Here is a 27,746-nt window from a genome sequence, read left to right as displayed (position 1 = left end):
AGAGGGAACTGCTGACAGGTACAGTAATATTCAGAGAGAGGGAACTGCTGACAGATACAGTAATATTCAGAGAGAGAGAACTGCTGACAGATACAGTAATATTCAGAGAGAGGGAACTGCTTACAGATACAGTAATATTCAGAGATAGGAAACTGCTGACAGATACAGTAATATTCAGAGAGAGGGGACTGCTGACAGATACAGTAATATTCAGAGATAGGGAACTGCTGACAGATACAGTAATATTCAGAGAGAGGGAACTGCTTACAGATACAGTAATATTCAGAGCTAGGAAACTGCTGACAGATACAGTAATATTCAGAGAGAGGGAACTGCTGACAGATACAGTAATATTCAGAGATAGGGAACTGCTGACAGATACAGTAATATTCAGAGATAGGGAACTGCTGACAGATACAGTAATATTCAGAGAGAGGGAACTGCTGACAGATACAGTAATGTTCAGAGAGAGGGAACTGCTGACAGATACAGTAATATTCAGAGAGAGGGAACTGCTGACAGGTACAGTAATATTCAGAGAGAGGGAACTGCTGACAGGTACAGTAATATTCAGAGAGAGGGAACTGCTGACAGGTACAGTAATAGTCAGAGAGAGGAAACTGCTGACAGATACAGTAATATTCAGAGAGAGGGAACTGCTGACAGATACAGTAATATTCAGAGAGAGGAAACTGCTGACAGGTACAGTAATATTCAGAGAGAGGGAACTGCTGACAGATACAGTAACATTGAGAGAGAGGACACTGCTGACAGATACAGTAATATTCAGAGAGAGGGAACTGCTGACAGGTACAGTAATATTCAGGGGGAGGGAACTGCTGACAGATACAGTAATATTCAGAGAGAGGGAACTGCTGACAGATACAGTAATATTCAGAGAGAGGAAACTGCTGACAGATACAGTAATATTCAGAGATAGGGAACTGCTGACAGATACAGTAATATTCAGAGAGAGGAAACTGCTGACAGATACAGTAATATTCAGAGAGAGGGAACTGCTGACAGATACAGTAATATTCAGAGAGAGGGAACTGCTGACAGGTACAGTAATATTCAGAGAGAGGGAACTGCTGACAGGTACAGTAATATTCAGAGAGAGGGAACTGATGACAGATACAGTAATATTCAGAGAGAGGGAACTGCTGACAGGTACAGTAATATTCAGAGAGAGGGAACTGCTGACAGATACAGTAATATTCAGGGGGAGGGAACTGCTGACAGATACAGTAATATTCAGGGGGAGGGAACTGCTGACAGATACAGTAATATTCAGAGAGAGGGAACTGCTGACAGATACAGTAATATTCAGAGAGAGGGAACTGCTGACAGATACAGTAATATTCAGAGAGAGGGAACTGCTAACAGATACAGTAATATTCAGAGAAAGGGAACTGCTGACAGATACAGTAATATTCAGAGAGAGGGAACTGCTGACAGATACAGTAATATTCAGAGAGAGGGAACTGCTGACAGATACAGTAATATTCAGAGAGAGGGAACTGCTGACAGATACAGTAATATTCGGAGAGAGGGAAATGCTAACAGATACAGTAATATTCAGAGAGAGGGAAATGCTGAGTGGTACAGTAATATTCAGGGAGAGGAAACTGCTGACAGATACAGTAATATTCAGAGAGCAGACACTGCTGACAGTTACAGTAATATTCAGTGAGAGGGAACTGCTGACAGACAGTAATATTCAGGAATAGCAAAGTGCTGACAGATGCTGTGGTATTCAGAGAAGAAGGAAACAGGAATATTTAAGGACAGAAAACTTTCTTATTACTTTGCCACCTCAATTTAGTATAAGAATATCTCCTAAAACGAAGCCATGATGTGGAGATGCCGGCGTTGGACTGGGGTGAGCACAGTAATAAGTCTTACAACACCAGGTTAAAGTCCAACAGGTTTGTTTCAAACACTAGCTTTCGGAGCACTGCTCCTTCCTCAGGTGAATCTTCATCTGATTCACCTGAGGAAGCAGCAATGCTCCAAAAGCTAGTGTTTGAAACAAACCTGTTGGACTTCAACCTGGTGTTCTAAGACTTCTTACTGTCCCAAAACGAAGGTGGAGTTTCAGGTTCTCCTCTGAGGCAACTGAGTTTTGGATAGTAGTCTGATCAATGCTACTGGAGAGGACTTACCTTTCCAAATACTTCCACTGGAGAAAACGATTGAAGTACAGACTGTCCACATAATCAGCAAATGGTGCCACGCTCAGAAAATCATGGACCAATCTGTGAGATGGAGACAACGTGGAACATGAGAGTATGAGTGATATACTGGGTCACACCAGATGTACACACACTTAGTGGACTGTCTGACTCTCATTCTGGGTTGGTCTGGATACCTCAAAGCGACACTCCTCACTCCCTCATCCCGCTCACTCTTGCCTCCCAAACAAATCGGCACACAACACCATCAGAACCAACTCCACCGTGCCTTTTGGTCAGACAGAGCTGGAATGCGGCAGCTAAAACACGAAATGATAATTTGATAAGCTCATCAGGAGACTGGCATGAATACCAATGTCAGGGGAAACAACAACTTTATTCTGTACGAGTGGAGAACTGATCAGTTGACATTCGGAATAGAATTGGACGAGGCATTGCCATGGAGTACGCACCAACTGCGTCCTTCTTCCTCGTTACAACCAAAGGCGAAAGCAGACTGCTCAGAACACTGCCGCCGGCGTTAACCTTGTGATGAGGACAGATCTACCCATTCACTAAGATCCACTCCAGTAACATGACCTAATTGTGACCCTGCCTCAGTTAAGCTGCTGCTGAAACCCTCGTCCATGCATTTGTTACCTTGAGACGCAACTATTCCAACACAATGCTTGCTCACCCACCAGACTTTCCCCTGTGGACACAGGTCATCCAAACATCTCTCGTCAACTCGCGTTCCCCTATACCTGCTGTGCTCACTGACCTGCACCAACATCTTTGAGATTTTAAAATTCTCATCCTTGATTTAATATCAGTCCTCCAGCCTCACTATTCCCCATCTCAGTAACCTCCTCCAGTCCCACAACCCGCCCCATCTCAGTAACCTCCTCCAGTCCCACAACCCTCCCTATCTCTGTAACCTCCTCTAGTCCCACAACCCTCCCTATCTCTGTAACCTCCTCCAGTCCCACAACCCTCCCTATCTCTGTAACCTCCTCCAGTCCCACAACCCGCCCCATCTCAGTAACCTCCTCCAGTCCCACAACCCTCCCTATCTCTGTAACCTCCTCTAGTCCCACAACCCTCCCTATCTCTGTAACCTCCTCCAGTCCCACAACCCTCCCTATCTCTGTAACCTCCTCTAGTCCCACAACCCTCTCTATCTCTGTAACCTCCTCTAGTCCCACAACCCTCTCTATCTCTGTAACCTCCTGCAGACCTCACGGTAGCATGGTGGTTAGCATCAATGCTTCACAGCTCCAGGGTCCCAGGTTCGATTCCCGGCTGGGTCACTGTCTGTGTGGAGTCTGCACGTCCTCCCCGTGTGTGCGTGGGTTTCCTCCGGGTGTTCCGGTTTCCTCCCACAGTCCAAAGATGTGCGGGTTAGGTGGATTGGCCATGCTAAATTGCCCGTAGTGTCAGGTTAATGGGGGGATTGTTGGGTTACGGGTATATCGGTTACGTGGGTTTAAGTAGGGTGATCATTGCTCGGCACAACATTGAGGGCCGAAGGGCCTGTTCTGTGCTGTACTGTTCTAAAAGACCCTACAACTCTCCAGATCTCTGTAACCTCCTGCAGACCCTACAACCCTCCAGATCTCTGTAACCTCCTGCAGACCCTACAACCCTCCAGATCTCTGTAACCTCCTCCAACCCAACAACCCTCCCCACCTCTGTGACCTCCTCCAGTCCCACAACCCTCCATATCTCTGCAACCTCCTCCAGCCTCACAGCCCTATCTGTGAACCTCCTCCTGTCCCACAACCCTCCCTATCTCTGTAACCTCCTCCAGCCTCACAACCCTCCCAATCTCTGTAAAATCCTCCAGTCCCACAACCTTATCTACGAACCTCCTCCAGTCCCACAACCCTCCCTCTCCCTGTAACCTCCTCCAGTCCCAAAATCCTCCCTTTCACTGTAACCTCCTGCAGCCCCACAGCCCTCTCTATCTCTGTTAGCTCCTCCAATCCCACAGCCCTCCCTATCTCTGTAACCTCCTCCAGTCCCACAACCCACCCTATTTCTGTAACCTCCTCCAGTCCCACAATCCTCCCCAGCTCTGTAACCACCTCCAAACCTAAAACCCTCCCTCTAACCTCCTCCAGCCCCTAAAACCCTCCCTATCCCTGTAATCTCCTCCAGCCCCACAACCCTCCCCACCTCTGTGATCTCCTCCAGATCCACAACCCGCTCTATCCCGGTAACCTCCTCTACCCCCCCACAGCCCTGCCTATCCCTATAACCTCCTCCAGTCCCACAACCCTCCCTATCTCTGCAACCTCCTCCAGTCCCATAATTCGCTCCATCTCTGTAACCTCCTCTACCCCTACAACCCTCCTATCTCTGTAACCTCCTCCAGTCCCACAATCCTCTCCATCTCTGTAACCGCCTCCAACCTTAGAACCCTCCCCATCTCCCTCTCACATCCTACATCCCCTACAACCCTCAATATCTCTATAACCTCCTACAGCCCCTGCAACCCTCAATATCTCTGTAACCTCCTCCAGTCCGACAACCCACCCCATCTCTGTAACCTCCTCCAGACCCATAACCCTCCCTATCCCTGTAACCTCCTCCAGTCCCACAACCCTCTCTCTGTTACCTCCTCCAGTCGCACAACCCTCCCCATCTCTGTAAGCTCCTCCAGTCACACAACTCTCCCCATCTGTGTAACCGCCTCCAACCCTCCCTCTAACATCCTACAGCCCCTACAATCCTCTCTATCTCTGTAACCTCCTCCAGACCCACAAGCCACCCCATTGCTGTAACCTCCTCCAGTCCCACAACCCTCCCCATCTCTGTAACCTCCTCCAGACCCACAACTCATCTCTATCTCTGTAACCTCCTCCATTCGCACAACCCTCCCGATCTATGTAACCTCCTCCAGCCTCACATCCCTCTCTATTTCTGTGAACCTCCTCCAGCCTCACAGCCCTCCCTATCTCTAACCTCCTCAGCCTCACAGCCCTCCCTATCTCTGTAACCTCCTACAACCCTCTCTGTGAACCTCCTCCAGTCCCACAACCGTCACTCTCTGTAGCCTCCTCCAGAACCACAACCCTGCCTATCTCTGTACCCGCCTCCAACCCTACCTCTCCCTCTAACCTCCTACAGCCCCTACAACCCTCCCTATCTCTGTAACTTCCTCCAGTCCCACAATCCTCCCCATCTCTGTAACCTCCTCCAGACCCACAACCCATCCCATCTCTGTAACCTCCTCCAGACCCACAACCCTCCCCATCTCTGTAACCGCCTCCAACCTTAGAACCCTCCCCATCTCCCTCTCACTTCCTACAGCCCCACAACGCTCAATATCTCTGTACCCTCTTCCAGTCCCACAGCCCTCCCCATCTCCGTAACCTCCTCCAACCCTACAACCCTCTCTATCTGTGAACCTCCTCCAATCCCACAACCCTCCCCATCTCTGTAACCTCCTCCAGACCAACAACCAGGGTAGCAGGGTAGCATGGTGGTTAGCATAAATGCTTCACAGCTCCAGGGTCCCAGGTTCGATTCCCGGCTGGGTCACTGTCTGTGTGGAGTCTGTACGTCCTCCCCGTGTGCGTGGGTTTCCTCCGGGTGCTCCGGTTTCCTCCCACAGTCCAAAGATGTGCGGGTTAGGTGGATTGGCCATGCTAAAATTGCCCGTAGTGTCCTAATCAAAGTAAGGTTAAGGGGGGGGGGTTGGGTTACGGGTGTGGGGTGGATACGTGGGTTGAGTAGGGTGATCATGGCTCGGCACAACATTGAGGGCCGAAGGGCCTGTTCTGTGCTGTACTGTTCTATGTTCTATAACCCCCCATATCCCTGTAACCTCCTCCAGTCCCACAACCCTCTCTCTGGGACCTCCTCCAGTCCCACAACCCGCTTGATCTCTGTGAACCTCCAGCCTCACAACCCTCCCAACTCTGTAACCTCCTCCAGACCCACAACCCTCCCTATCTCTGTAACCTCCTCCAGTCCCACAACCCTCTCTCTGTAACCTCCTCCAGTCCCACAACCCCCTCTATTTCTGTGAACCTCCTCCAACCTCACAACAAAGATGTGCAGGTTAGGTGGATTGGCCATGATAAATTGCCCTTAGTGTCCAAAATTGCCCTTAGTGTTGGGTGGGGTTACTGAGTTATTGGGATAGGGTGGAGGTGTTGACCTTGGGTAGGGGGTAGGGTGCTCTTTCCAAGAGCCGGTGCAGACTCGATGGGCCGAATGGCCTCCTTCTGCACTGTAAATTCTATGTAAACTCTCCCAATCTCTGAAACCGCCTCCAGCCTCACAACACTACCCATCTCTGTAACCTCTTCGACTCCCACAACCTATCTATTCATGTAACCTCCTCCAGTCCTCAACCCTCCTGTTATGACCCTACAGGAGGCGCAGGGATCTGCTCTCTCAGAGTCCCTGTGGCCTCACCAGAGTACGATTTACCCAGGTGAGGGGGCGGGTCTATCCCCTCTTTTCCTAGGACTGTCGGGACATAAATACCCCGGGCCCAGTGTGGGACAACGCAGGCGACCCTTCAGGGTAGGTGTAAATAGTATTGAGAATAAATCAAAACATTTTTATAGTCATCGCTTCCAAGTGGCTGCCTGCCTAAGGTGTTACACTGGCGACAAGAATAAAGTGGAGCTGGAGGAGGCGCCATTGCCTCCGGACCAGGCCCACCTCGATTAGGCCTCAACAGTCCTCTAGGAGGCAGATATGCCACTCATCGGTAAGCTATAGGTGTTTGACGCCGGGGGATGGGAATGGATCCTGTAATTTGAATGACGGTGCTACTTTGTTCGTCTGAATAACATGGTTGGGGACGACAGACAGACGGTGACCTTCCTCACGGTTTGCAGTGTGGAGACTTACAGCATTATAAAAAGTTTACTTTTTTCTGACTCACCTGACAACTGTCAGTTTGCGGAACCCGTTACTCTGGTCGGCAACCATTTGGTCCCAAAACCACCGCTAATCGTTTGCCGTTTTTGAAAGAAAATTACAGCACACGAACAGGCCCTTCGGCCCTCCCAGCCTGCGCCGATCCAGATCCTTTATCGAAACGTGTCGCTTATTTTCCAAGGATCTACTTCCCTCTGTTCCCCGCCCGTTCATATATCTGTCTAGATGCATCTTAAATGATGCTATCGTACCCGCCTCTACCACCTCCGCTGGCAAAACGTTCCAGGCACCCATCACCCTCTGCCTAAAAAACTTTCCACGCACATCTCCCTTAAACTTTCCCTCTCTCACTTTGAAATCGTGACCCCTTGTAATTGACACCCCCAATCTTGGAAAAAGCTTGTTGCTATCATAGAACATAGAACAGTACAGCACAGAACAGGCCCTTCGGCCCTCAATGTTGTGCCGAGCCATGAGCTATCCACCCTGTCCATACTCTCAATTTTGTAGACCTCAATCAGGCCCCCCCCTCAACCTCCGTCTTTCCAACGAAAACAATGCTAATCTACTCAACCTTTCTTCATAGCTAGCACCCTCCATACCAGGCCACATCCTGTTGTATTCTCCGACAGTCCTCCTCACTATCTGCAACTCCACCAATCTTAGTATCATCTGCAAACTTGCTAATCAGACCACCTATACCTTCCTCCAGATCATTTTTCCACATGTCTGTAACACTCTAACCCACTTTCTAATCTGCTAACTCTCTGGGAAGAGCTCAAGTGAAGCTTAAACTGAGAGCATTCTTTAGAATGCAGCTGGAATCTGTACACAGAAATGTACACCAATGCCCTCTCTGACGCAACGTCTGCCGAATCCTTGCTACCTTACTTGCCCAAACAAGCATGGAAATCAACCACTCCACCTCCATAAAAAACGATTTTAGGCAAAAAAAAAAACAGAAGGCACTGAAATAAAATAAAAACCGTGGCAAGTTTTTCATCTTTACCGCCTGCACCCGGCCTTCCAACGATAGGGGAAGGCTGTCCCATCTCAACAAACCCGCCTTGACCCAACCCACCAGACTCGCAAAATTCAATTTCCAAAGCCCAATTTCAAACTGTTCCAACACTGCAAACAAATAGTTCCACTCTACATGGTCAAATGTCTTCTCGGCATTCTGCACCACCACCACCTCTCTCACTTCTGATGGAGAGAACGCCATGTTTAAAAAACACCACACGTTCGAAGACTTATTATTCAATGTTTGCATGTTTTGTTTTGTTAGAAAAAAAATGTATATTCATTGTCCACATTTCTTAAAGGAAAGTGAGAAGGTGAAAAATGAAACCACCTTGGAAGTTGATGGTTGATTTTTTTTTCTTGGGGGGAGGTGTCATGTGAGAGTACCTTTTAAGAAATGGAAACAGGTGTTAATTAGAGAGCTGCAGTGATGTCAGAGAGTGGCTGGAGCTGGGCTGTCTGTCTGCTTTACTTTCGTTTCCGGCTGTTTGCTACAGGGTGTGGTTAGTTTTGTTTTGAGAGCGGGATGGCTGCACGCAAAGCAAGGATGCCGCATAAGGATCTCTCTCTGCAAACTAAAGACTGTCTCCAAATCAATTGGATGATTTTAAAGTGCTGAATGCTCACAATAGTGAATTTAAACCTGATCTGTGTTAAGAAGGGTCTTTTGTATTCCAGATCTTGTTTGGGAATTTATTAAGGGTTATCTATCAAGTACTGTATTCTTTGGGGATTTATTGGTGTTGATAGTTGTTAAGATGTTTACTGTGGGTTTATAAAGTGTTAACTGGTTTCATAAATAAACACTGTTGTAATTTAAAAGTACTGTAAAGCTCTGTTGCATCACCCCTGTAGAGTGGGCCCGTGTGCTCCCCATACCACAATCTATTCAAAGTTGCGGGTCAGGTGTCCCGCATGATACACTTTGGGGTTCTCTAAACACTGGCTCATAACAATACATTGCAAAAGGAGGCCATTCAGCCCTTCAAATCTGCACGACCCTCTGAAAGGGCACCCTACCCAGGTCCCCCGCCCCATCCCCGTAACCCTATGACCCCAATTAACCTGCACAGCTTTGGACTGTGGGAGGAAATTGGGAGCACCCGGAGGAAACACACACAGACATAGGGAGAAAGTGCAAACTCCACCCAAGGCCGAACTGAACCCGGGTCGCTGCCGCTGTGAGGCAGCAGTGCTAACCACTGTGCACTTCCTATTGGCCTCCACATCTCTAAATTCTCAGAATCCTTTCCTATTCCCCTATACATCTCTAAACTCACGGAATCCCTCCTATCCAGTGGATGGAAAACTTTCAGACTGGAGACCAGTTACCAGCGGTGTACCATAGGGATCAGTGCTGGGTCCTCTGCTTTTTGTGATTTTTATCAATGACTTGGAGGAGGGATCTGAAGGGTGGGTCAGTAAATTTGCTGATGACACCAAGATTGGTGGAGTAGTGGATGAGGTGGAGGGCTGTTGTAGGCTGCAAAGAGACATTGATAGGATGCAGAGCTGGGCCAAAAATGGCAGATGGAGTTTAACCCTGATAAGTGTGAGGTGATTCATTTTGAGAGGAAATATTTGAATGCGGATTACAGGGTCAACGGCAGGATTCTGAGGAATGTGGAGGAACAGAGAGATCTTGGGGTTCATGTCCAGAGATCTCTGAAGGTTGTCACTCAAGTGGACAGAGCCATGAAGAAAGCCTATGGTGTGTTAGTGTTTGTTAACAGGGGGTTTGAGGTTAAGAGCTGTGGGGTTATGCTCCAACTGTACATGACCCTGGTGAGACCACATTTGGATTACTGTGTGCAATTCTGGTCACCTCATTATAGGAAGGATGTGGGAGCATTGGAAAGGGTGCAAAGGAGATTTACCAGGATGCTGCCTGGTTTGGAGGGTTGGTCTTATGAGGAAAGGTTGAGGGAGCTAGGGCTTTTCTCTTTGGAGCGGAAGAGGATGAGAGGCGACTTAATAGAGATTTATGAGGTGATCAGGGGGATAGATAGAGTGGACATTCAGAGACTATTTCCTCGGGTGGATGTAGCTGTGACAAGGGGGCATAACTATAAGGTTCGGGGTGGGAGATATAGGAGGGAAGTCCGAGGTAGGTTACTCAGAGAGTGGTTAGGGTGTGGAATGGACTGCCTGCTGTGATAGTGGAGTCGGACACTTCAGGAACTTTCAAGTGGTTATTGGATAGGCACATGGAGCACACCATAATGACAGGGAGTGGGATAGCTTGATCTTGGTTTCGAACAAGGCTCGGCACAACATTGAGGGCTGAAGGGCCTGTTCTGTGCTGTGCTGTTCTACTCCCCTCATCTCTAAACTCTCGGAATCCCTCCCTACTCCCCTCCACATCTCCAAACTCTCGGAATCCCTCCCTACTCCCTTCCCCATCTACATCTCCAAACTCTTGGAAACCCTCCCTATTCTCCTCATCTCCAAACTCACGGAATCCATCCCTACTCCCCTCATCTCTAAACTCTCGGAATCCCTCCCTACTCCCCTCATCTCTAAACTCTCGGTTTCCCTCCCTACTCCTCTCATCTCCAAACTCTCGGAATCCCTCCCTACTCCCTTCCCCATCTCCATCTCCAAACTCTTGGAAACCCTCCCTATTCTCCTCATCTCCAAACTAACGGAATCCCTCCCTACTCCCCTCCACATCTCCAAACTAACGGAATTCCTCCCTACTTCCCTCCACATCTCCAAACTAACGGAATTCCTCCCTACTTCCCTCCACATCTCCAAACTAATGGAATCCCTCCCTACTCCCCTCCCCATCTCCAAACTCTTGGAAACCCTCCCTATTCTCCTCATCTCCAAACTCACGGAATCCCTCCCTACTCCCCTCATCTCTAAACTCTTGGATTCCCTCCCTACTCATCTCCAAACTAACGTAATCCCTCCCTACTCCCCTCCACATCTCCAAACTAACGGAATTCCACCCTACTTCCCTCCACATCTCCAAACTAATAGAATCCCTCCCTACTCCCCTCCCCATCTCCAAACTCTTGGAAACCCTCCCTATTCTCCTCATCTCCAAACACACGGAATCCCTCCCTACTCCCCTCATCTCTAAACTCTTGGATTCTCTCCCTACTCCCTCCACATCACCAAACTCTCGGATTCTCTCCCTGCTGCCTCCTCATTTTGAACTCTTTCTCCTCCTTTAAGATGCTCTTTCAGCTAACCTGTTTCGTAAGCGAATGTCCAACTATATTGTGCAGCTTGATGCCAGATTTTGCTTGTTTCCACCCCACTGTTATTGGTGTTATATGAATGGAAGGTATTACTGAATTGGTAGTAAGAATAAAACAGCCACAAGAGTCTTATACAATTTGAAATATTGATTTGTCAGTTTATAAAGGTTTATAACTGAAGCACACTTACTTGCCACAATCTGTGAAGAGCTCCTTACAGGCTCCATATTGCAGTTCCTGTAAACAATGACTCCTCAAGTTGTTGGGTACCTCCGAAATATAATCAGGAGACTAAAGGAAAAAAAGACAAACTCAGCACGAAAGAACCTTCATTTCAGACCTCCTTTTGGTATGGAAATATCAGCCATTGTGCCGATGAATATCAGCCTGACTTATCTTTCAGGTAGAGACTGCATTACGATCTATAATCATTCCCATCCCCTTACTGTACTCAGCTCTGGGCAATTCACACAATACAACCAACATTGTTTACTTTACTCCATCTGTTTTTTTCCAGTGGGTTTTTGAAAGGCAGAAATGGAGGCAATGTTATACCTTGGGATTTAGGAACCTGTCCACCAGGCATTGGCCAGAATCCTTCCGCTTTTCATCTGGAGTTACCTCATAATCTGCCTAAGGAGGAAGCACAGACATATCATTATCAAGAACACAGGAATAGACCAGGAGTAGACCACTCAGCCCATCAAGGCTGCTCTGACATTCAATACGATCATGGATTATAAACTGTATTTTTATGTTTTTAAGATAAAGATAGATAGTTTTTTGAAGAATAAAGGGATTAAGGATAATGGTGTTCAGGCCGGAAATTGGAGCTGAGTCCACAAAAGATCAGCCATGATCTCAATGAATGGCGGAGCAGGCTCGAGGGGCCAGATGGCCTACTCCTGCTCCTCGTTCTTAAGTTCTTATGTATTGTATGATTCATGGCTGATCTTGGGCTTCAACTTCATTTTCCATTCACGCCTCATATTTTAATATTTTTTCCCCACATTCTTCATTGTCACAAGTAGGCTTACATTAACACTGCAATGAAGAGAATTGAAAATCCCCTAGTTGCCACACTCCAGTGCTTGTTCGGGTACACAGAGGGAGAATTCAGAATGTCCAAATTACCTAACAGCACGTCTTTTGGGACTTGTGGGAGGAAACTAGGGCACCCGGAGGAAACCCACGCAGACACGGGGAGAACGTGCCCGTGACCCAAGCCAGGAATCGAACCCAGGATCCTGGCGCTGTGAACCAACAGTGCTAGCCACTATGCTACTGTGCCACCCATACACATTAATTCCCAAGAGAACAAAAATCTGTCTATCCCAGCCTTAAATATATTCAATGATAGTGCTTCCACAACCCTCTGGGGTAGAGAATTCTGAAGATTCACAACCCTTTGAGTGAAGAAATTTCTCCTCATCTCAGTCCTAAATAATCGGCCCCTGATCCAGAGACTGTGCCCATGTTCTAGATTCCCCAACGATCAGACACAATCTCTCAGCGTTCACCAGATCAAACCCCTTCATAATTCTGTAGTGTTTAATGAGACCATCTCTCATTCTTCTAAATTCCAGAGACTAAAAACCCAATTTACTCATCACAGGACAATCTCCTAATTCCAGAGATCAATCTAGGGAACCTTTGCTGCACCATCTCCAATGAGAGTTCATAAAGGGCAGGTCGTGCCTAACTAATTTAGTGGAATTTTTTGAGGACATTACCAGTGCAGTAGATAACGGGGAGCCAATGGATGTGGTATATCTGGATTTCCAGAAAGCCTTTGACAAGGTGCCACACAAAAGATTGCTGCATAACATAAAGATGCATGGCATTAAGGGTAAAGTAGTAGCATGGATAGAGGATTGGTTAATTAATAGAAAGCAAAGATTGGGGATTAATGGGTGTTTCTCTGGTTGGCAATCAGTAGCTAGTGGTGAAGCTAGTATGAAGGGAATAGATAGGATAGATGCGGGCAGATTGTTTCCACTGGCGGGTGAAAGCAGAACTAGGGGACATAGCCTCAAAATAAGGGGAAGTAGATTTAGGACTGAGTTTAGGAGGAACTTCTTCACCCAAAGGGTTGTGAATCTATGGAATTCCTTGCCCAGTGAAGCAGTTGAGGCTCCTTCGTTAAGTGTTTTTAAGGTAAAGATAGATAGTTTTTTGAAGAATAAAGGGATTAAGGGTTATGGTGTTCGGGCCGGAAAGTGGAGCTGAGTCCACAAAAGATCAGCTGTGATCTCATTGAATGGCAGAGCAGGCTTGAGGGGCCAGATGACCTACTCCTGCTCCTAGTTCTTATGTTCCTCAGGGTGTGGTATGTGCCCCTTGGCTCATCGTCTTCTGATACTTCATCCTGAGCTCTTCCCTTGACAGATTTGGTCCATCATTAAGGTATACTCTCAGGGTGAGGGCGAAGGGGCAGCTCTCAAATTTACCTCAGCTGGACCGGGAATTGAACCCACACTTGCTGTTATTCTGAACTACATGTGTAAGAAAAAGTCCTGACTTCTGTGTCTTTTAAAAAAATTCCTGTCCTGCAACATTGAAAATCTTTGCTCAAACTGAAGAAAACTTTGGCCTATGTACTGACCCAGGCCTCCCCTTGATGCTTTGTGGCATGGCCCATGATGGACTTGGCAAGCAGCCAATCGGTGCCTCTGAATGTCCAGGACATCTTCTGTTCTCGTTTGGGATTGGTCAACTTGTTGGAGAGTTGCTGGAAGATTCATGGGCGGCACAGTGGTTTGTACTGCTGCCTCACAGCGCCAGGGACCCAGATTCGAGTCCAACCTTGGGTGACTACCTGTGTGCACATTCTCCCCGTGTCTGCGTGGGCTTCCTCCGAATGCTCCGGTTTCCGCCCACAGTCCAAACATGTGCAGGTTAGGTGGATTGACCATGCTACATTGCCCCTTAGTGTTCAGGGATGTGTAGGTTAGATGAAGGGATTATTGGGATAGGGCAATGGGCTTGGGTGCTCTTTCAGAGGTTCGGTGCAGATGGGCTGAATGGCTTCCTTTTGCCCTGTAAGGATTTGATTTTATTCGCAAACAGCCAGGCAAGCACCATTTGTCTCTCAGTTCTGGTTGGACATGAAGAACAGCCAGGAGCTGGTTTAAGCCCTCTTTTCCTATCAGATCTGTGAAAGTTGAAATTCCCGATTGAAAGGCTAGGGAGCTAAAACTGATCTTCCCCTCAGTTCCACTGGAAGTAATCTTGACCTGCAATAACGGAGACACACGGTCGATGTCTGGAGCAGACAAGAGGACTAAGAAAGGTATAGCGTAGGAACAGGCCCTTTAGCCCGAAAAACCTGCGCAGACCATGCTGCCCGTCTAACCCAAAATCTTCTACAGTTCCGGGTCCATAGCCCTCTATTCCCACCCTATTCATTTATTTGTCAAGACGCCCTCAAACGTCACTATCGTATCTGCTTCCACCACCTCTTCCGGCAGCGGGTTCCAGGCACCCACTAGCCTCTGTGTAAAAACTTCCCTTGCACATCTCCTCCAAACTTTGCACCTCGCACTTTAAACCTATGTCCCCTAGTAACTGACTCTTCCACTCTAGGAAAAAGGTTCCGACTATCTACTCTGTCTATGCCCCTCATAATTTTGTAGACTTCACCCCTCAACCTCCGTCATTCCAGTGATAAGAAACAGAGTTTATCCAACCTCACCTCATAGTGAATGCCCTCCATACCAGGCAACATCCTGGCAAACCTCTTCTGCACCCTCTCTAAAGCCTCCACATTCTTCTGGTAGTGTAGCGACCAGAATTGAACATAACATTCTAAGTGTGGCCTAACTAAGGTTCTGTGCAGCTGCAGCACAACCTCCCAAATTTTTATACTCAATGCCCCGGCCAATCAAGGCAAGCATGCCATATGCCTTTGTGACCATGGGGTAGCACTGTAGCACAGTTGCTTCACACCTCAAGGCTCCCAGGTTCGATTCCGGTTGGGTCACTGTCTGTGCGGAGTCTGCACGTTCTCCCCGTGTCTGCGTGGGTTTCCTCCGGGTACTCCGGTTTCCTCCCACAGTCCAAAGATATGCAGGTTAGGTGGATTGGCCATGCTAAATTGACCTGAGTGTCCAAAAAAGGTTTGGGTGGAGTTACTGGGTTACAAGGATGGGTTGGAAGCGTGGGCTTAAGTGGGGTGCTCTTTCCAAGGGCCGGTGCAGACTCGATGGGCCGAATGGCCTACTTCTGCACTGTAAATTCTATGATTCCCCACCTGCGTTGTCATTTTCAGTGACCTGTGCACCCAGATCCCTCTGCCTGTCAATACACTTAAGGGTTCTGCCATTTACTGTAAATTTCCCACCAGTATTAGACCTTCCAAATTGCTTTACTTCACATTTGTCCGGATTAAACTCCATCTGGTATCTTTCGGCCCAAGAATCTAACCGATCTGTATCCTGCTGTAAAGTCTGACAGTTCTCATCGCTATCCACAATTCCACCAAACTTTGTGTCATCTGTAAACTTATTTGTCAGACCAGTTATATTTTCATCCAAATCATTTATATATACTACAAACAGTAAAGGTCCCAGCACTGATCCCCGAGGAACAGCCCTCCATTTAGAAAAGCACCCTTCCACTGCTACCCTTTGTCTTCTATAAGACCATAAGACATAGGAGCAGAATTAGGCCACTCGGCCCATCGAGTCTATCCCGCCATTCAATCATGGCTGATATTTTTCTCATCCCCATTCTCCTGCCTGCTTCCCACACCCCTGACCCCACACACCACTGCCTTCCTGCTCCTTCTCTGCCTTTTGGTCACTCATTCCCTGTCTCCTTCACCAATCCTAATCTGCGGTGTGACCAACTCACTGAATGTGCTATCCACGACCTCCTCAGCATCGCGGATGCTCCAAAGTGAGTCCATCCGCAGCTACAGAGCCGTCATGCGGTCTAACAGGAGCTGCAGCTGGACACACTTCCCGCACATGAAGGAGTCATTGGCTGCGTCCCTGAACTCCCACATTGAGCACGAGGAGCATAACACGGGTCTGGGATCTCCTGCCATTTTTACACTTCACCTTAACTGATTACAAATATAATATCAAATAATGAATAAGTGAAAGGAATAAACATTTTACTTACCAATCACAATACTTACCAATCACAATACTTACCAATCACAATACTTACCAACACATGAAGAGTTAAATTTCTCCCAGCCACTGCTAATTGGAGCACTTTCCTTACCAGCCAATCAGGTCACTGCTTTGCTGTGATGTCACTCTTCAAGGTAAGTTTTTTAAGTTTTTAAAGAGGTAAACTTACCTTCCCGGCAGAACCCTGGTCACTGCTCCCGCTGAAAATCTGAAGGCCGCTTCTCTTGCAAGTTAAGTTTTTAAAGAGGTAAACCTACCTTCCCGACAGGCCCCTGTATGCGTTTTCTTTTATGCTGTCCTTGACTTCCCGCATCAGCCATGGATGCCTTATTCTCCCCTTAGCATGCTTCCTCCTCCTGGGGATGAATTTCTGTTTTGCCTCCCGAATAACCACTTTCTTAGCTAATATTCTGGTTCCTACCCCCCTGCCATACTAGTTTAAATCCTCCCTAGTGACTCTAGCAAACCTGGCAGCCAGGAGATCTGTGCCCTTCCAGTTTAGATGTAACCTGTCCTTCTTGTGCAGGTCCCACCTGCCCCGGAAGATATCCCAATGGTCCAGAAATCTGAAACCCTCCCTCCTACACCACCAGTTTAGCCACGTGTTTAGCTGCACTACCCTCCTATTTCTAGCCTCACTGGCAGGGAGTGATCCTGACATTACAACCCTCGAGGTCTTGCTTCTTAGCTTACTGCCTAACTCCCTGAAGGACCTAATCACTCTTCCTGCCTATGTCGTTATTACCTATGTGTACTACGACCTCTGGCTGTTCATCCTCCCCTTCAGGATCTCCTGTGTTCAGTACAGTACAGTACAGTACAGTACAGCACAGAACAGGCCCTTCGGCCCTCGATGTTGTGCCGAGCAATGATCACTCTACTGAAACCCATGTATCCACCCTATACCCGTAACCCAACAACCCCCCTCCTGAACCTTACTTTTTAGGACACTACGGGCAATTTAGCATGGCCAACCCACCTAACCCGCACATCTTTGGACTGTGGGAGGAAACCGGAGCACCCGGAGGAAACCCACGCACACACGGGGAGGACGTGCAGACTCCGCACAGACAGTGACCCAGTCGGGAATCGAACCTGGGACCCTGGAGCTGTGAAGCATTTATGCTAACCACCATGCTACCGTGCTGCCCCTGTTCATTTAAACACATCCTTGATCTTGGCCCCAGGGAGGTAACAGACCATCCTGGAGTCTCTTGCACATCCACAGAAGCGCCTATCTGCTTATAGCGCCTCTAGAGCTCCCTATAACTATCGCTCTCCTGCACGTTGCCCTCCCTTGCTGAGCAACAGAGCCAGTGTCGTGCCACTGTTCTGGCTGCTGTTGTTTTCGCCTGTTAGGTTATCCCCCCCAACAGTATCCAAAATGGCATACCTGTAAGAGAGGAGGACAGTCACAGGGGATTCCTGCACTGACTGCCTGCCCTTTAAAGCGGTCAGCCATCTCTCTGCCTGCTCCTTGGGTGTGACCACGTCTCTACAACTCATATCTATGATGCTTTCCGCCACCTGCATGCTCCGAATTGCATCCAACTGCTGCTCCAACTGAACCATGCGGTCTGTGAGGAGCTGCCAAACTTTCTGGAATGTTTCTGGAACATACCTCTCCATTCACCCGAGGAAGGAGCTGCGCTCCGAAAGCTGTGTTTGAAACAAACCTGTTGGACTTTAACCTGGTGTTGTAAGACTTCTTACTGTGCTCACCCCAGTCCAACGCCGGCATCTCTACATCAAAACTTTCTGCAGACATAGTCGACTGAAATGCTGGAAGCGTCACAAATCTGCCACATCTCTCAGTTGGAGCACTGCACCCCTCCGAGTGACATTTAAGCACTAATTAATTAATTTTAAAAAATACTTAACTTGTTGTTGGATTAATAACCGAACCAGTTCTGTATCCAGGACAACCTTCATGAGGGGCTGGTTTAGCACAGTGGGCTAAACAGCTGGCTTGTAATGCAGAACAATGCCAGCAGCGCGGGTTCAATTCCCATACCGGCCTCCCCAAACAGGAGCTGGCATGTAGCAATTAGGGGCTTTTCACAGTAACTTCATTGAAGCCTACTTGTGACAATAAGCGATCATTATTATTATTATTTAAATTCTCAGGTGGAGAATTCTAAAGTTGTCTCAATGAGACTGGAAGTCAATTGAATGGAGGCTTGTCAGGACTGAGCCGACCTCAGGGGGGATTCTCCTGTTTGTTAAAAGTGGAAGTGACTCTCCAGCGAGAATTCTACAGCCTGCTGGTTCTAGTTGAAAACCACCATCAGAAGATTGTTGGCTACAAAGACCGCCATTACGTCAGCAAAAAACCATTTTACACCCTTTTAATCCCTGTTATTTTCAATCCTTCCCCCTACCCCCACCCTATGTCTATGCTGTGGTGGGTCGGACGGGGTTTGGGGCACAGTCAGATCAGCAGACCATTGTTTCATTATCACCATTTTTTGTTCATCTTTGTCCTTGTTATAAATAAACAGTTTTTTTAACGTTTTGCTCACAAATCCAGTGCTTGGAAAGCATTGGAGCAGTCAAGAGTCAAAAGATTTCAGGGAAATTCACAAATTATTGGCTAATTCACTTATGTTGGGACAGCGGGGTCTGTGGGGCTGGAACTGACCACCCTTGCTCAGGATGTCTATTTCTGTTAGTTGATTTTCGGATGGATCAAAAAGCTGGGGAGCAGAAACTGATGGATCTCTGTCTAAAGGGGAAGGTTCAAAACACTCTCTCTATGCAGCCAGGTGTGTGAAAGTTTCACTTTTGATCAAAAGGCTGGTGAGCTGAATCTGATTCATCTGTGTTTAAAGACCTCTGTCTTTGCAGTCAGTTCAACCTGTGGAGGTTCCAGTCCAGTGACACCTCCAGGAAGAGGGTGCTGATTTAAAACCTGTTTGAATTCCTCAGGTGAAAGTGACTGGGAATTTTTCTTTGTTCCACCCCTGATCTGGGGCGGCTCACCATCTTAGGTGTGCCTGTTGCCTGGAAATCAGAAGTGAAGAGCTGTGGCATTTTGCGGTGGTAATTACTGACTCAAGGTTTTTGTTTGGGGGGGGGGGGGGGGGGGGGGGGGGGGCTGTGAGACCCCACGCAATTAGAAAAGCAAATGGTATGTTGGCCTTCATTGAAATAGAAATATCTTACTGCCGTTATACAGAGCCTTGGTAAGACCATACCCGGGGTATTACGTGCAGTTTTGGACTCCCTATCTACTTTGAAGTGTTCTGATGAGTGCAAGATGAAAAGCTTCAACATGTCTCTTTTTCCAACTATTAATCTTTCAATCATCTACTGATCTGTCCTATCTGTACATCAAGTAAGTAAGTAAGTGGGTCAATCGGTAGGTCTCTCTAGCTATTGAGCATGTATTCATCCATCGATCCATCAATCCATCAATATATCTATATAATAAGGCCAGAGATTCTCAAACTGGGTTCCGTATACGGGGAAGCCAAGGCGGGCGCGAGGAGGCAGGGAGCGGGCGCGAGTGGGCCCAGAGCGGGCGCGAGCAGGCCAAGAGCGGGCGCGAGCAGGCCCAGAGCGGGCACGAGCAGGCCCAGAGCGGGCACGAGCAGGCCCAGAGCATGCACGAGCAGGTGCGAGGTGGCCAAGAGCGGGCGCGAGGTTGTTAAGAAGGCGTACGGTGTGTTAGCTTTTATTGGTAGAGGAATTGAGTTTCGGAGCCATGAGGTCATGTTGCAGCTGTACAAACCTCTGGTGCAGCCGCATTTGGAGTATTGCATGCAGTTCTGGTCGCCGCATTATCGGAAGGATGTGGAAACATTGGAACGGGTGCAGAGGAGATTTACCAGGATGTTGCCTGGTATGGAGGGAAGATCTTATGAGGAAAGGCTGAGGGACTTGAGGCTGTTTTCGTTGGAGTGAAGAAGGTTAAGAGGTGACTTAATTGAGGCATACAAGACGATCAGAAGATTAGATAAGGTGGACAGTGAGAGCCTTTTTCCTCGGATGGTGATGGCTAGCACGAAGGGACATAGCTTTAAATTGAGGGGAGATGGATATCGAACAGATGTCAGGTGTAGGTTCTTTACTCGGAGAGCAATAAGAGTGTGGAATGCCCTGCCTGCAACAGTAGTGGACTCGCCAACATTAAGGGCATTCAAATGGTCATTGGATAAACATATTGGTGGTAATTGCTGACTCAAGGTTTTTTTGGGGGGGATGGACGGGGGGGGGGGGAGGAGGACGAGGAAGGGGGGGGAGGACGAGGAAGAGGGGAGGGAAGGACGAGGCGGGGAGGGGGAAGGACGAGAGGGGGGGGGGAAGGACGGGGGGGGGGGGGGGAGAGATGAGGGGGGATGGACAAGGGGGTCTGGGAAGGACGAGGGGGGGCAGGACGAGGAGGGGTGAGGAGGTCGAACTGGGTGTGGGAAGCAGGAGAGCGAGGAGGACCAGGTGGGGGAGGGCGAGGAGGACCAGGTGGGGGAGGGCGAGGAGGACCAGGTGGGGGAGGGCGAGGAGGACCAGGTGGGGGAGGGCGAGGAGGACCAGGTGGGGGAGGGCGAGGAGGACCAGGTGGGGGAGGGCGTGGCAGGGCTGGAAGAGGAGGGTGATGAGGACAGGAGGTTTGGCAGAGGAGCAGGGTCAGCTGAGGAGGAAGGTCGGCAGAGGAGGAGGAGTTGGTGTTGGGGGAGGTGTCGGAAGAGGGAGGCAGCAGAGGAGGTGGAAAGTGGATGAAGAGGCGGAGGAGGAGGTTGAATGGGGAAAGAGGAGAAGAAACGAAGGAGGAGTAAGAGAGGGGGAGGCGTAAGTGAGGAGTAGGAGAGGGTGAGGAGCACGATTCATAAGGAAGCGAGTGGAAAATGAGGAGAGCAATATCTGGGAAGAAAGGAAAGGTGTTGGCAGTACACAACTGCTGAGGATGTACACACAGAGTGAAAAGACACTGAAACCAGTGCACAGACACTCATACAGAGCTAACGGACACATGACTCCGGAGGATGAAGAGGGGGCAGAGGAGCATTGCACAGGAGGAGGAGGGGCGGCAGGAGGAGGAGGAGGGGTCTCATACAGAGCTAGTATACATTGGCTGCAGTGCACGGAGCTAATAGACAGACTCCAGTGCACAAAACACATACAGAGCTAATGGACACTGGCTCCACTGAACAGACACACACAGAGCTAATGGAGACTGACTCTAGTGCACAAACACACAGAGCTAATACAAAGCATAGAGACTGATACAAAAGGTGAAGTCACACGGGATCAGGGGTGAGCTGGCAAGGTGGATACAGAACTGGCTAGGTCACAGAAGGCAGACAGTAGCAATGGAAGGGTGCTTTTTTAATTGGAAGGCTGTGACTAGTGGTGTTCCGCAGGGATCAGTGCTAGGACCTTTGCTGTTCGTAGTATATATATATGATTTGGAGGAAAATGTAATCGGTCTGATTAGCAAGTTTGCGGACGACACAAAGGTTTGTGGAATTGCCGATAGCGATGAGGACTGTCGAAGGATACAGCAGGATTTAGATCGTTTGGAGAATTGGGAGGTGAGATGGCAGATGGAGTTTAATCCGGAAAATGTGAGGTTATGTATTTTGGAAGGTCTACTACAGGTACGGAATATACAATGAATGGTAGAATCCTCAAGAGTATTGACAGTCAGAGAGATCTAGGTGTACAGGTACACAGGTCACTGAAAAGGGCAACACAGGTGGAGAAGGTAGTCAAGAAGGCATACGGCACGCTTGCCTTCATTGGCCGGGGCACTGAGTATAAAAATTGGCAAGTCATGTTGCAGCTGTATAGAACCTTAGTTAGGCCACACTTGGAGTATAGTGTTCAATTCTGGTCGCCACACTACCAGAAGGATGTGGAGGCTTTAGAGAGGGTGCAGAAGAGATTTACCAGGATGCTGCCTGGTGTGGATGGCATTAGCTATGTGGAGAAGTTGAATAAACTCGGTTTGTTCTCACTGGAACGACGGAGGTTGAGGGGCGACCTGATAGAGGTCCACCAAATTATGAGGGGCATAGACAGAGTGGATAGTCAGAGACATTTTCCCCAGGGTAGAGGGGTCAATTACTCGGGGGCATAGGTCTAAGGAGTGCGGGGCAAGGTTTAGAGGAGATGTACGAGGCAAGTTTTTTTTTTACACAGAGGGTAGTGGGTGCCTGGAACTCGCTGCCGGAGGAGGTGGTGGAAGCAGGGATGATAGTGACGTTTAATGGGCACCTTGACAAAGACATGAATAGGATAGGAATAGAGGGATATAGACCCCGGAAGTGTGGGTTTTAGTTTAGACGGGCAGCATGGTCGGCGCAGGCTTGGAGGGCCGAAGGGTCTGTTCCTGTGCTGTACTTTTCTTTGTTCTTTGTTCTCTTTGTAATGGACACTGGCTCCAGTGCACAGACACACACAGAGCTAATGGACACTGGCTCCAGTGCACAGACACACACAGAGCTAATGGACACTGGCTCCAGTGCACAGACACACACAGAGCTAATGGACACTGGCTCCAGTGCACAGACACACACAGAGCTAATGGACACTGACTCCAGTGCACAGACACACACAGAGCTAATGGACACTGGCTCCAGTGCACAGACACACACAGAGCTAATGGACACTGGCTCCAGTGCACAGACACACACAGAGCTAATGGACACTGGCTCCAGTGCACAGACACACACAGAGCTAATGGACACTGGCTCCAGTGCACAGACACACACAGAGCTAATGGACACTGGCTCCAGTGCACAGACACACACAGAGCTAATGGACACTGGCTCCAGTGCACAGACACACACAGAGCTAATGGACACTGGCTCCAGTGCACAGACACACACAGAGATAATGGACACTGGCTCCAGTGCACAGACACACACAGAGCTAATGGACACTGGCTCCAGTGCACAGACACACACAGAGCTAATGGACACTGGCTCCAGTGCACAGACACTCACAGAGCTAATGGACACTGGCTCCAGTGCACAGACACACACAGAGCTAATGGACACTGGCTCCAGTGCACAGACACACACACAGAGCTAATGGACACTGGCTCCAGTGCACAGACACACACAGAGCTAATGGACACTGACTCCAGTGCACAGACACACACAGAGCTAATGGACACTGGCTCCAGTGCACAGACACACACAGAGCTAATGGACACTGGCTCCAGTGCACAGACACACACAGAGCTAATGGACACTGGCTCCAGTGCACAGACACACACAGAGCTAATGGACACTGGCTCCAGTGCACAGACACACACAGAGCTAATGGACACTGGCTCCAGTGCACAGACACACACAGAGCTAATGGACACTGGCTCCAGTGCACAGACACACACAGAGCTAATGGACACTGGCTCCAGTGCACAGACACACACACAGAGCTAATGGACACTGGCTCCAGTGCACAGACACACACAGAGCTAATGGACACTGGCTCCAGTGCACAGACACACACAGAGCTAATGGACACTGACTCCAGTGCACAGACACACAGAGCTAATGGACACTGGCTCCAGTGCACAGACACACACAGAGCTAATGGACACTGGCTCCAGTGCACAGACACACACAGAGCTAATGGACACTGGCTCCAGTGCACAGACACACACAGAGCTAATGGACACTGGCTCCAGTGCACAGACACACACAGAGCTAATGGACACTGACTCCAGTGCACAGACACACACAGAGCTAATGGACACTGACTCCAGTGCACAGACACACACAGAGCTAATGGACACTGGCTCCAGTGCACAGACACACACAGAGCTAATGGACACTGACTCCAGTGCACAGACACACACAGAGCTAATGGACACTGACTCCAGTGCACAGACACACACAGAGCTAATGGACACTGGCTCGAGTGCACAGACACACACAGAGCTAATGGACACTGGCTCCAGTGCACAGACACACACAGAGCTAATGGACACTGGTTCCAGTGCACAGACACACACAGAGCTAATGGACACTGGTTCCAGTGCACAGACACACACAGAGCTAATGGACACTGGCTCCAGTGCACAGACACACACAGAGCTAATGGACACTGACTCCAGTGCACAGACACACACACAGAGCTAATGGACACTGACTCCAGTGCACAGACACACACAGAGCTAATGGACACTGGCTCCAGTGCACAGACACACACACACAGAGCTAATGGACACTGGCTCCAGTGCACAGACACTCACACAGAACTTACCACTGCATCCAGAAACATCACACAGCGGGACAATTCAGGTCGGGTCTCACAGAATTGGCGAAATAGTAGCCGCCCAATGGGCTGTTCATCACACAGGCTCCTGTAGTCCTTATCTACAAAGGAAATGAAAAACAAATGAAGGATCATTCTAATTTAAGCAATTAAATGTCACAACCTAATGGGACTAACAGATTAATTAATCACTCCTGTAAGGGTCCCCCTTCTGTTTGTTTCCTGTTTATTCCCTTATTTCCACTTTTCCAATCAATATTTGGAAAGTTAAAGTCACCCATGACACCGATCCAGAGACCTCCACACCTATCCATGATCTGTTTTGCAATTTCTTCCTCCACATCTCTATTACTATTTGGGGGCCGATAGAAAACTCCTAACAACGTGACCGCTCCTTTCCTATTTCTAACTTCGGCCCACATTACCTCAGTAGGCAGATCCCCCTCAAACTGCCTTTCTGCAGCCATTAAACTATCCTTGATTAACAATGCTACTCCTCCACCTCTTTTACCACCTTCCCCACCCTTGCTGGTACATCTATACCCCGGACCTTCCAACAACCATTCCGGCCCCTGTTGTAAACACCCCCGCCCCCCAAAAAAAGAGCCGTAGCAAATTTCCCTCCCAGGATATTGGTGTCCCTCTGGTTCAGGTGCAAACCGTCCTGTTTGTACAGGTCCCACCTTGCCAAGAATGTGCTCCAATTATCCACGTACCTGAAACCCTCCCTCCTACACCATCCCTGCAGCCACGTGTTTATCTGCACTCTCTCCCTGTTCCTCACCTCGCTAGCACGTGGCACCAGCAACAAACCAGATATGACAACATGGTATGTCCTGGCTCTCAGCTTCCACCCTAGCTCCCTAAATACCTGTTTTAAATCCCCATCCCTTCTCTTACCTATGTCATTGGTACCGATGTGTACCATGACTTGTGACTGTTCCCCTCCCCTTTGAGGATTCTGAAAACACGGTCCGAGACGTCACTGACCCTGGCACCCAGGAGGCAACATACCATCAGTGAGTCTCTTTCGTTGCCACAGAACTGTTTATCTGACCCTCTAACTATCGAGCCCCCAATAACTATCGCTCTCCTGCTCGCCCTCCTTCCCTTCTGAGCCACAGGGATGGACTCGATGCTGGAGATCCGTTCACCGTGGCTTACCCCTGGTAGGCCGTCCTCCACAACAATATCCAATGTGGTATACTTGTTACTGAGGGGAATGACCACAGAGGATCCATGCACTGACTGCTTCCTCCCAGCCCCTTTCACCGTCACCCATCTATCTTGATTATTCAGAGTAACTACATCCCTGAAGCATCTATCTATGACGACCTCTGCCCCCCGAATGATCCGAAGTTCATCCAGCTCCAGCTCCCTAACATGGTTTCTGAGGAGCTGGAGTTGGGTGCACTTCCCACAGGTGAAATCAGCAGGGACACTGACGGAATCTCTCACCTCAAACATTCTGCAGGAGGAACGTTGCACCGCCTTCCCTGCCCCCCCCCCCCCCCCCCCCCCCCCCGAGATAACTTGCGGATAAAACAAGAAAAAGAAAGAAAGAGCTTACCTGATATTCACTCAACCCCTTAGGTTAGAGGAGGTGGAAGGTGGGGCCACAACAAGTGTAATTTCTCTGGTTGAGGAACCGCCCAACGTAAATACAGGTAAAAATAAAACACTTAACCAGCAACCACTGCGCCCTGCACGATAAAAGCAATCAGCTGTTATGGACCTGCCCTAACAATTTAAATCTTTACTACTTACCCAGCAGTCACTCAGTCCTCACTCCGACCGGATTCAGCTTTTATTCAACAAATTTTCAACATTTTCACAATACAACACCCAAACAGCCCCAAGCAACTCCCAAACAAACAAACATCCAAGACATGCTCCCCACCTCCACCCCCCCCCCCCCCCCCCCCGCCCAAAAAAAAGTCAATGGTAACCAATTCCCGGAGATGCATAATAAACAAACCCCAACAATTGTCAAATCCCTCCTTCATCCCCTCAGTTCGAACTTCACCTTCTCTAGGGTCACAAAATCCAGTAATTCTCCCCACCCCACTGAGGCAAAGGGTGGAGAAGCTGACCTCCACCCCAACAAAACCCACCTTCGAGCTATCAATGAGGCGAACACTAAGAAATCAGCTCCCGTGCCCTCCTGCAGCTCAAGCTGGTCCGAAATCCCAAAATATGGCTTCTTGGGGGGGGGGCTTCACATCCACATGCAATTGTCTTGAATACCGACCTCCAAAAACTTTCTAGTTTCAGACAGGACCAAAACACGTGAATATGCTCCTCCCATATCACTCACCTCCACCCCTTCGAACAGCAGGCGCATCTTTGATTTATTGAGGTGAGATCTCTATGTGGCAGGGGGGTGGGATGTAGGGTGTTGTACCTAAATGCGCACAGTATACGGATCAAGGTAAATTAGCTTGTTGCGCACACTGAAACTGGCCGGTACCAGGTTGTGGGCGTCACAGAGACGTGGCTGCAAGGGGATCAGGGCTGTGATCTAATTATACAAGGATACGTGTCCTATTGAAAGGACAGGCAGATGGTCAAAGGGTTATTGCAAAAATTGCACTATTAGTAAAGAATTAAGTTAAATTGACAGCAAGGAGCGATATAGAATCTCTGTGGGTAGAGTTGAGAAATCGCAACGGTAAAAAGACCCTGATGGGAGTTATATACAGACCCCCAAGCAGTAGTCAGGATATAGGGCAGAAAATATATCAGGAGATAGAAAAGGCATGTAAAAGAGGCAATGTTACAATATTCATGGAGGACTTCAATACGAAATGAAAATGAAATGAAAATCGCTTATTGTCACGAGTAGGCTTCAATGAAGTTACTGCGAAAAGCCCCTAGTCACCACATTCCGGCGCCTGTCCGGGGAGGATGGTACGGGAATCGAACCGTGCTGCTGGCCAGCTTGGTCTGCTTTAAAAGCCAGCGATTTAGCCCAGTGAGCTAAACCAGCCCCAATATGCAGGTGGACTGGCAAAATCAGGCTGGTAATGGATCCCAAGAAAAGGAATTTATGGCATGTATCAGCGATGTTT

General features: G+C 48.7%; 1 protein-coding gene across 5 annotated transcripts in view; it reads right to left on the bottom strand.

Moving 5' to 3' along the window:
• Positions 1-27,746, bottom strand: part of grk6 (G protein-coupled receptor kinase 6) — a 159,450-nt gene that overhangs the window by 109,430 nt on the left and 22,274 nt on the right. For 3 of the 5 annotated variants that reach the window (XM_038795214.1, XM_038795216.1, XM_038795215.1), the window contains exons 2-5: positions 24,664-24,776; positions 11,864-11,941; positions 11,499-11,599; positions 2,166-2,258 (exon numbers count right to left, since the gene is read on the bottom strand). In XM_038795214.1, the coding sequence (XP_038651142.1) occupies positions 2,166-2,258; positions 11,499-11,599; positions 11,864-11,941; positions 24,664-24,776 (385 nt within the window). Of the gene's footprint in view, positions 1-2,165; positions 2,259-11,498; positions 11,600-11,863; positions 11,942-24,663; positions 24,777-26,245; positions 26,329-27,746 lie in introns of those variants that run through there. The other 2 variants (XM_038795217.1, XM_038795213.1) reach the window with 2 other exon arrangements.

Source organism: Scyliorhinus canicula, chromosome 4, assembly GCF_902713615.1.
Source record: "Scyliorhinus canicula chromosome 4, sScyCan1.1, whole genome shotgun sequence".
Lineage (NCBI taxonomy): Eukaryota > Metazoa > Chordata > Chondrichthyes > Carcharhiniformes > Scyliorhinidae > Scyliorhinus > Scyliorhinus canicula.
This window is presented reverse-complemented; position numbering and strand designations above follow the sequence as displayed.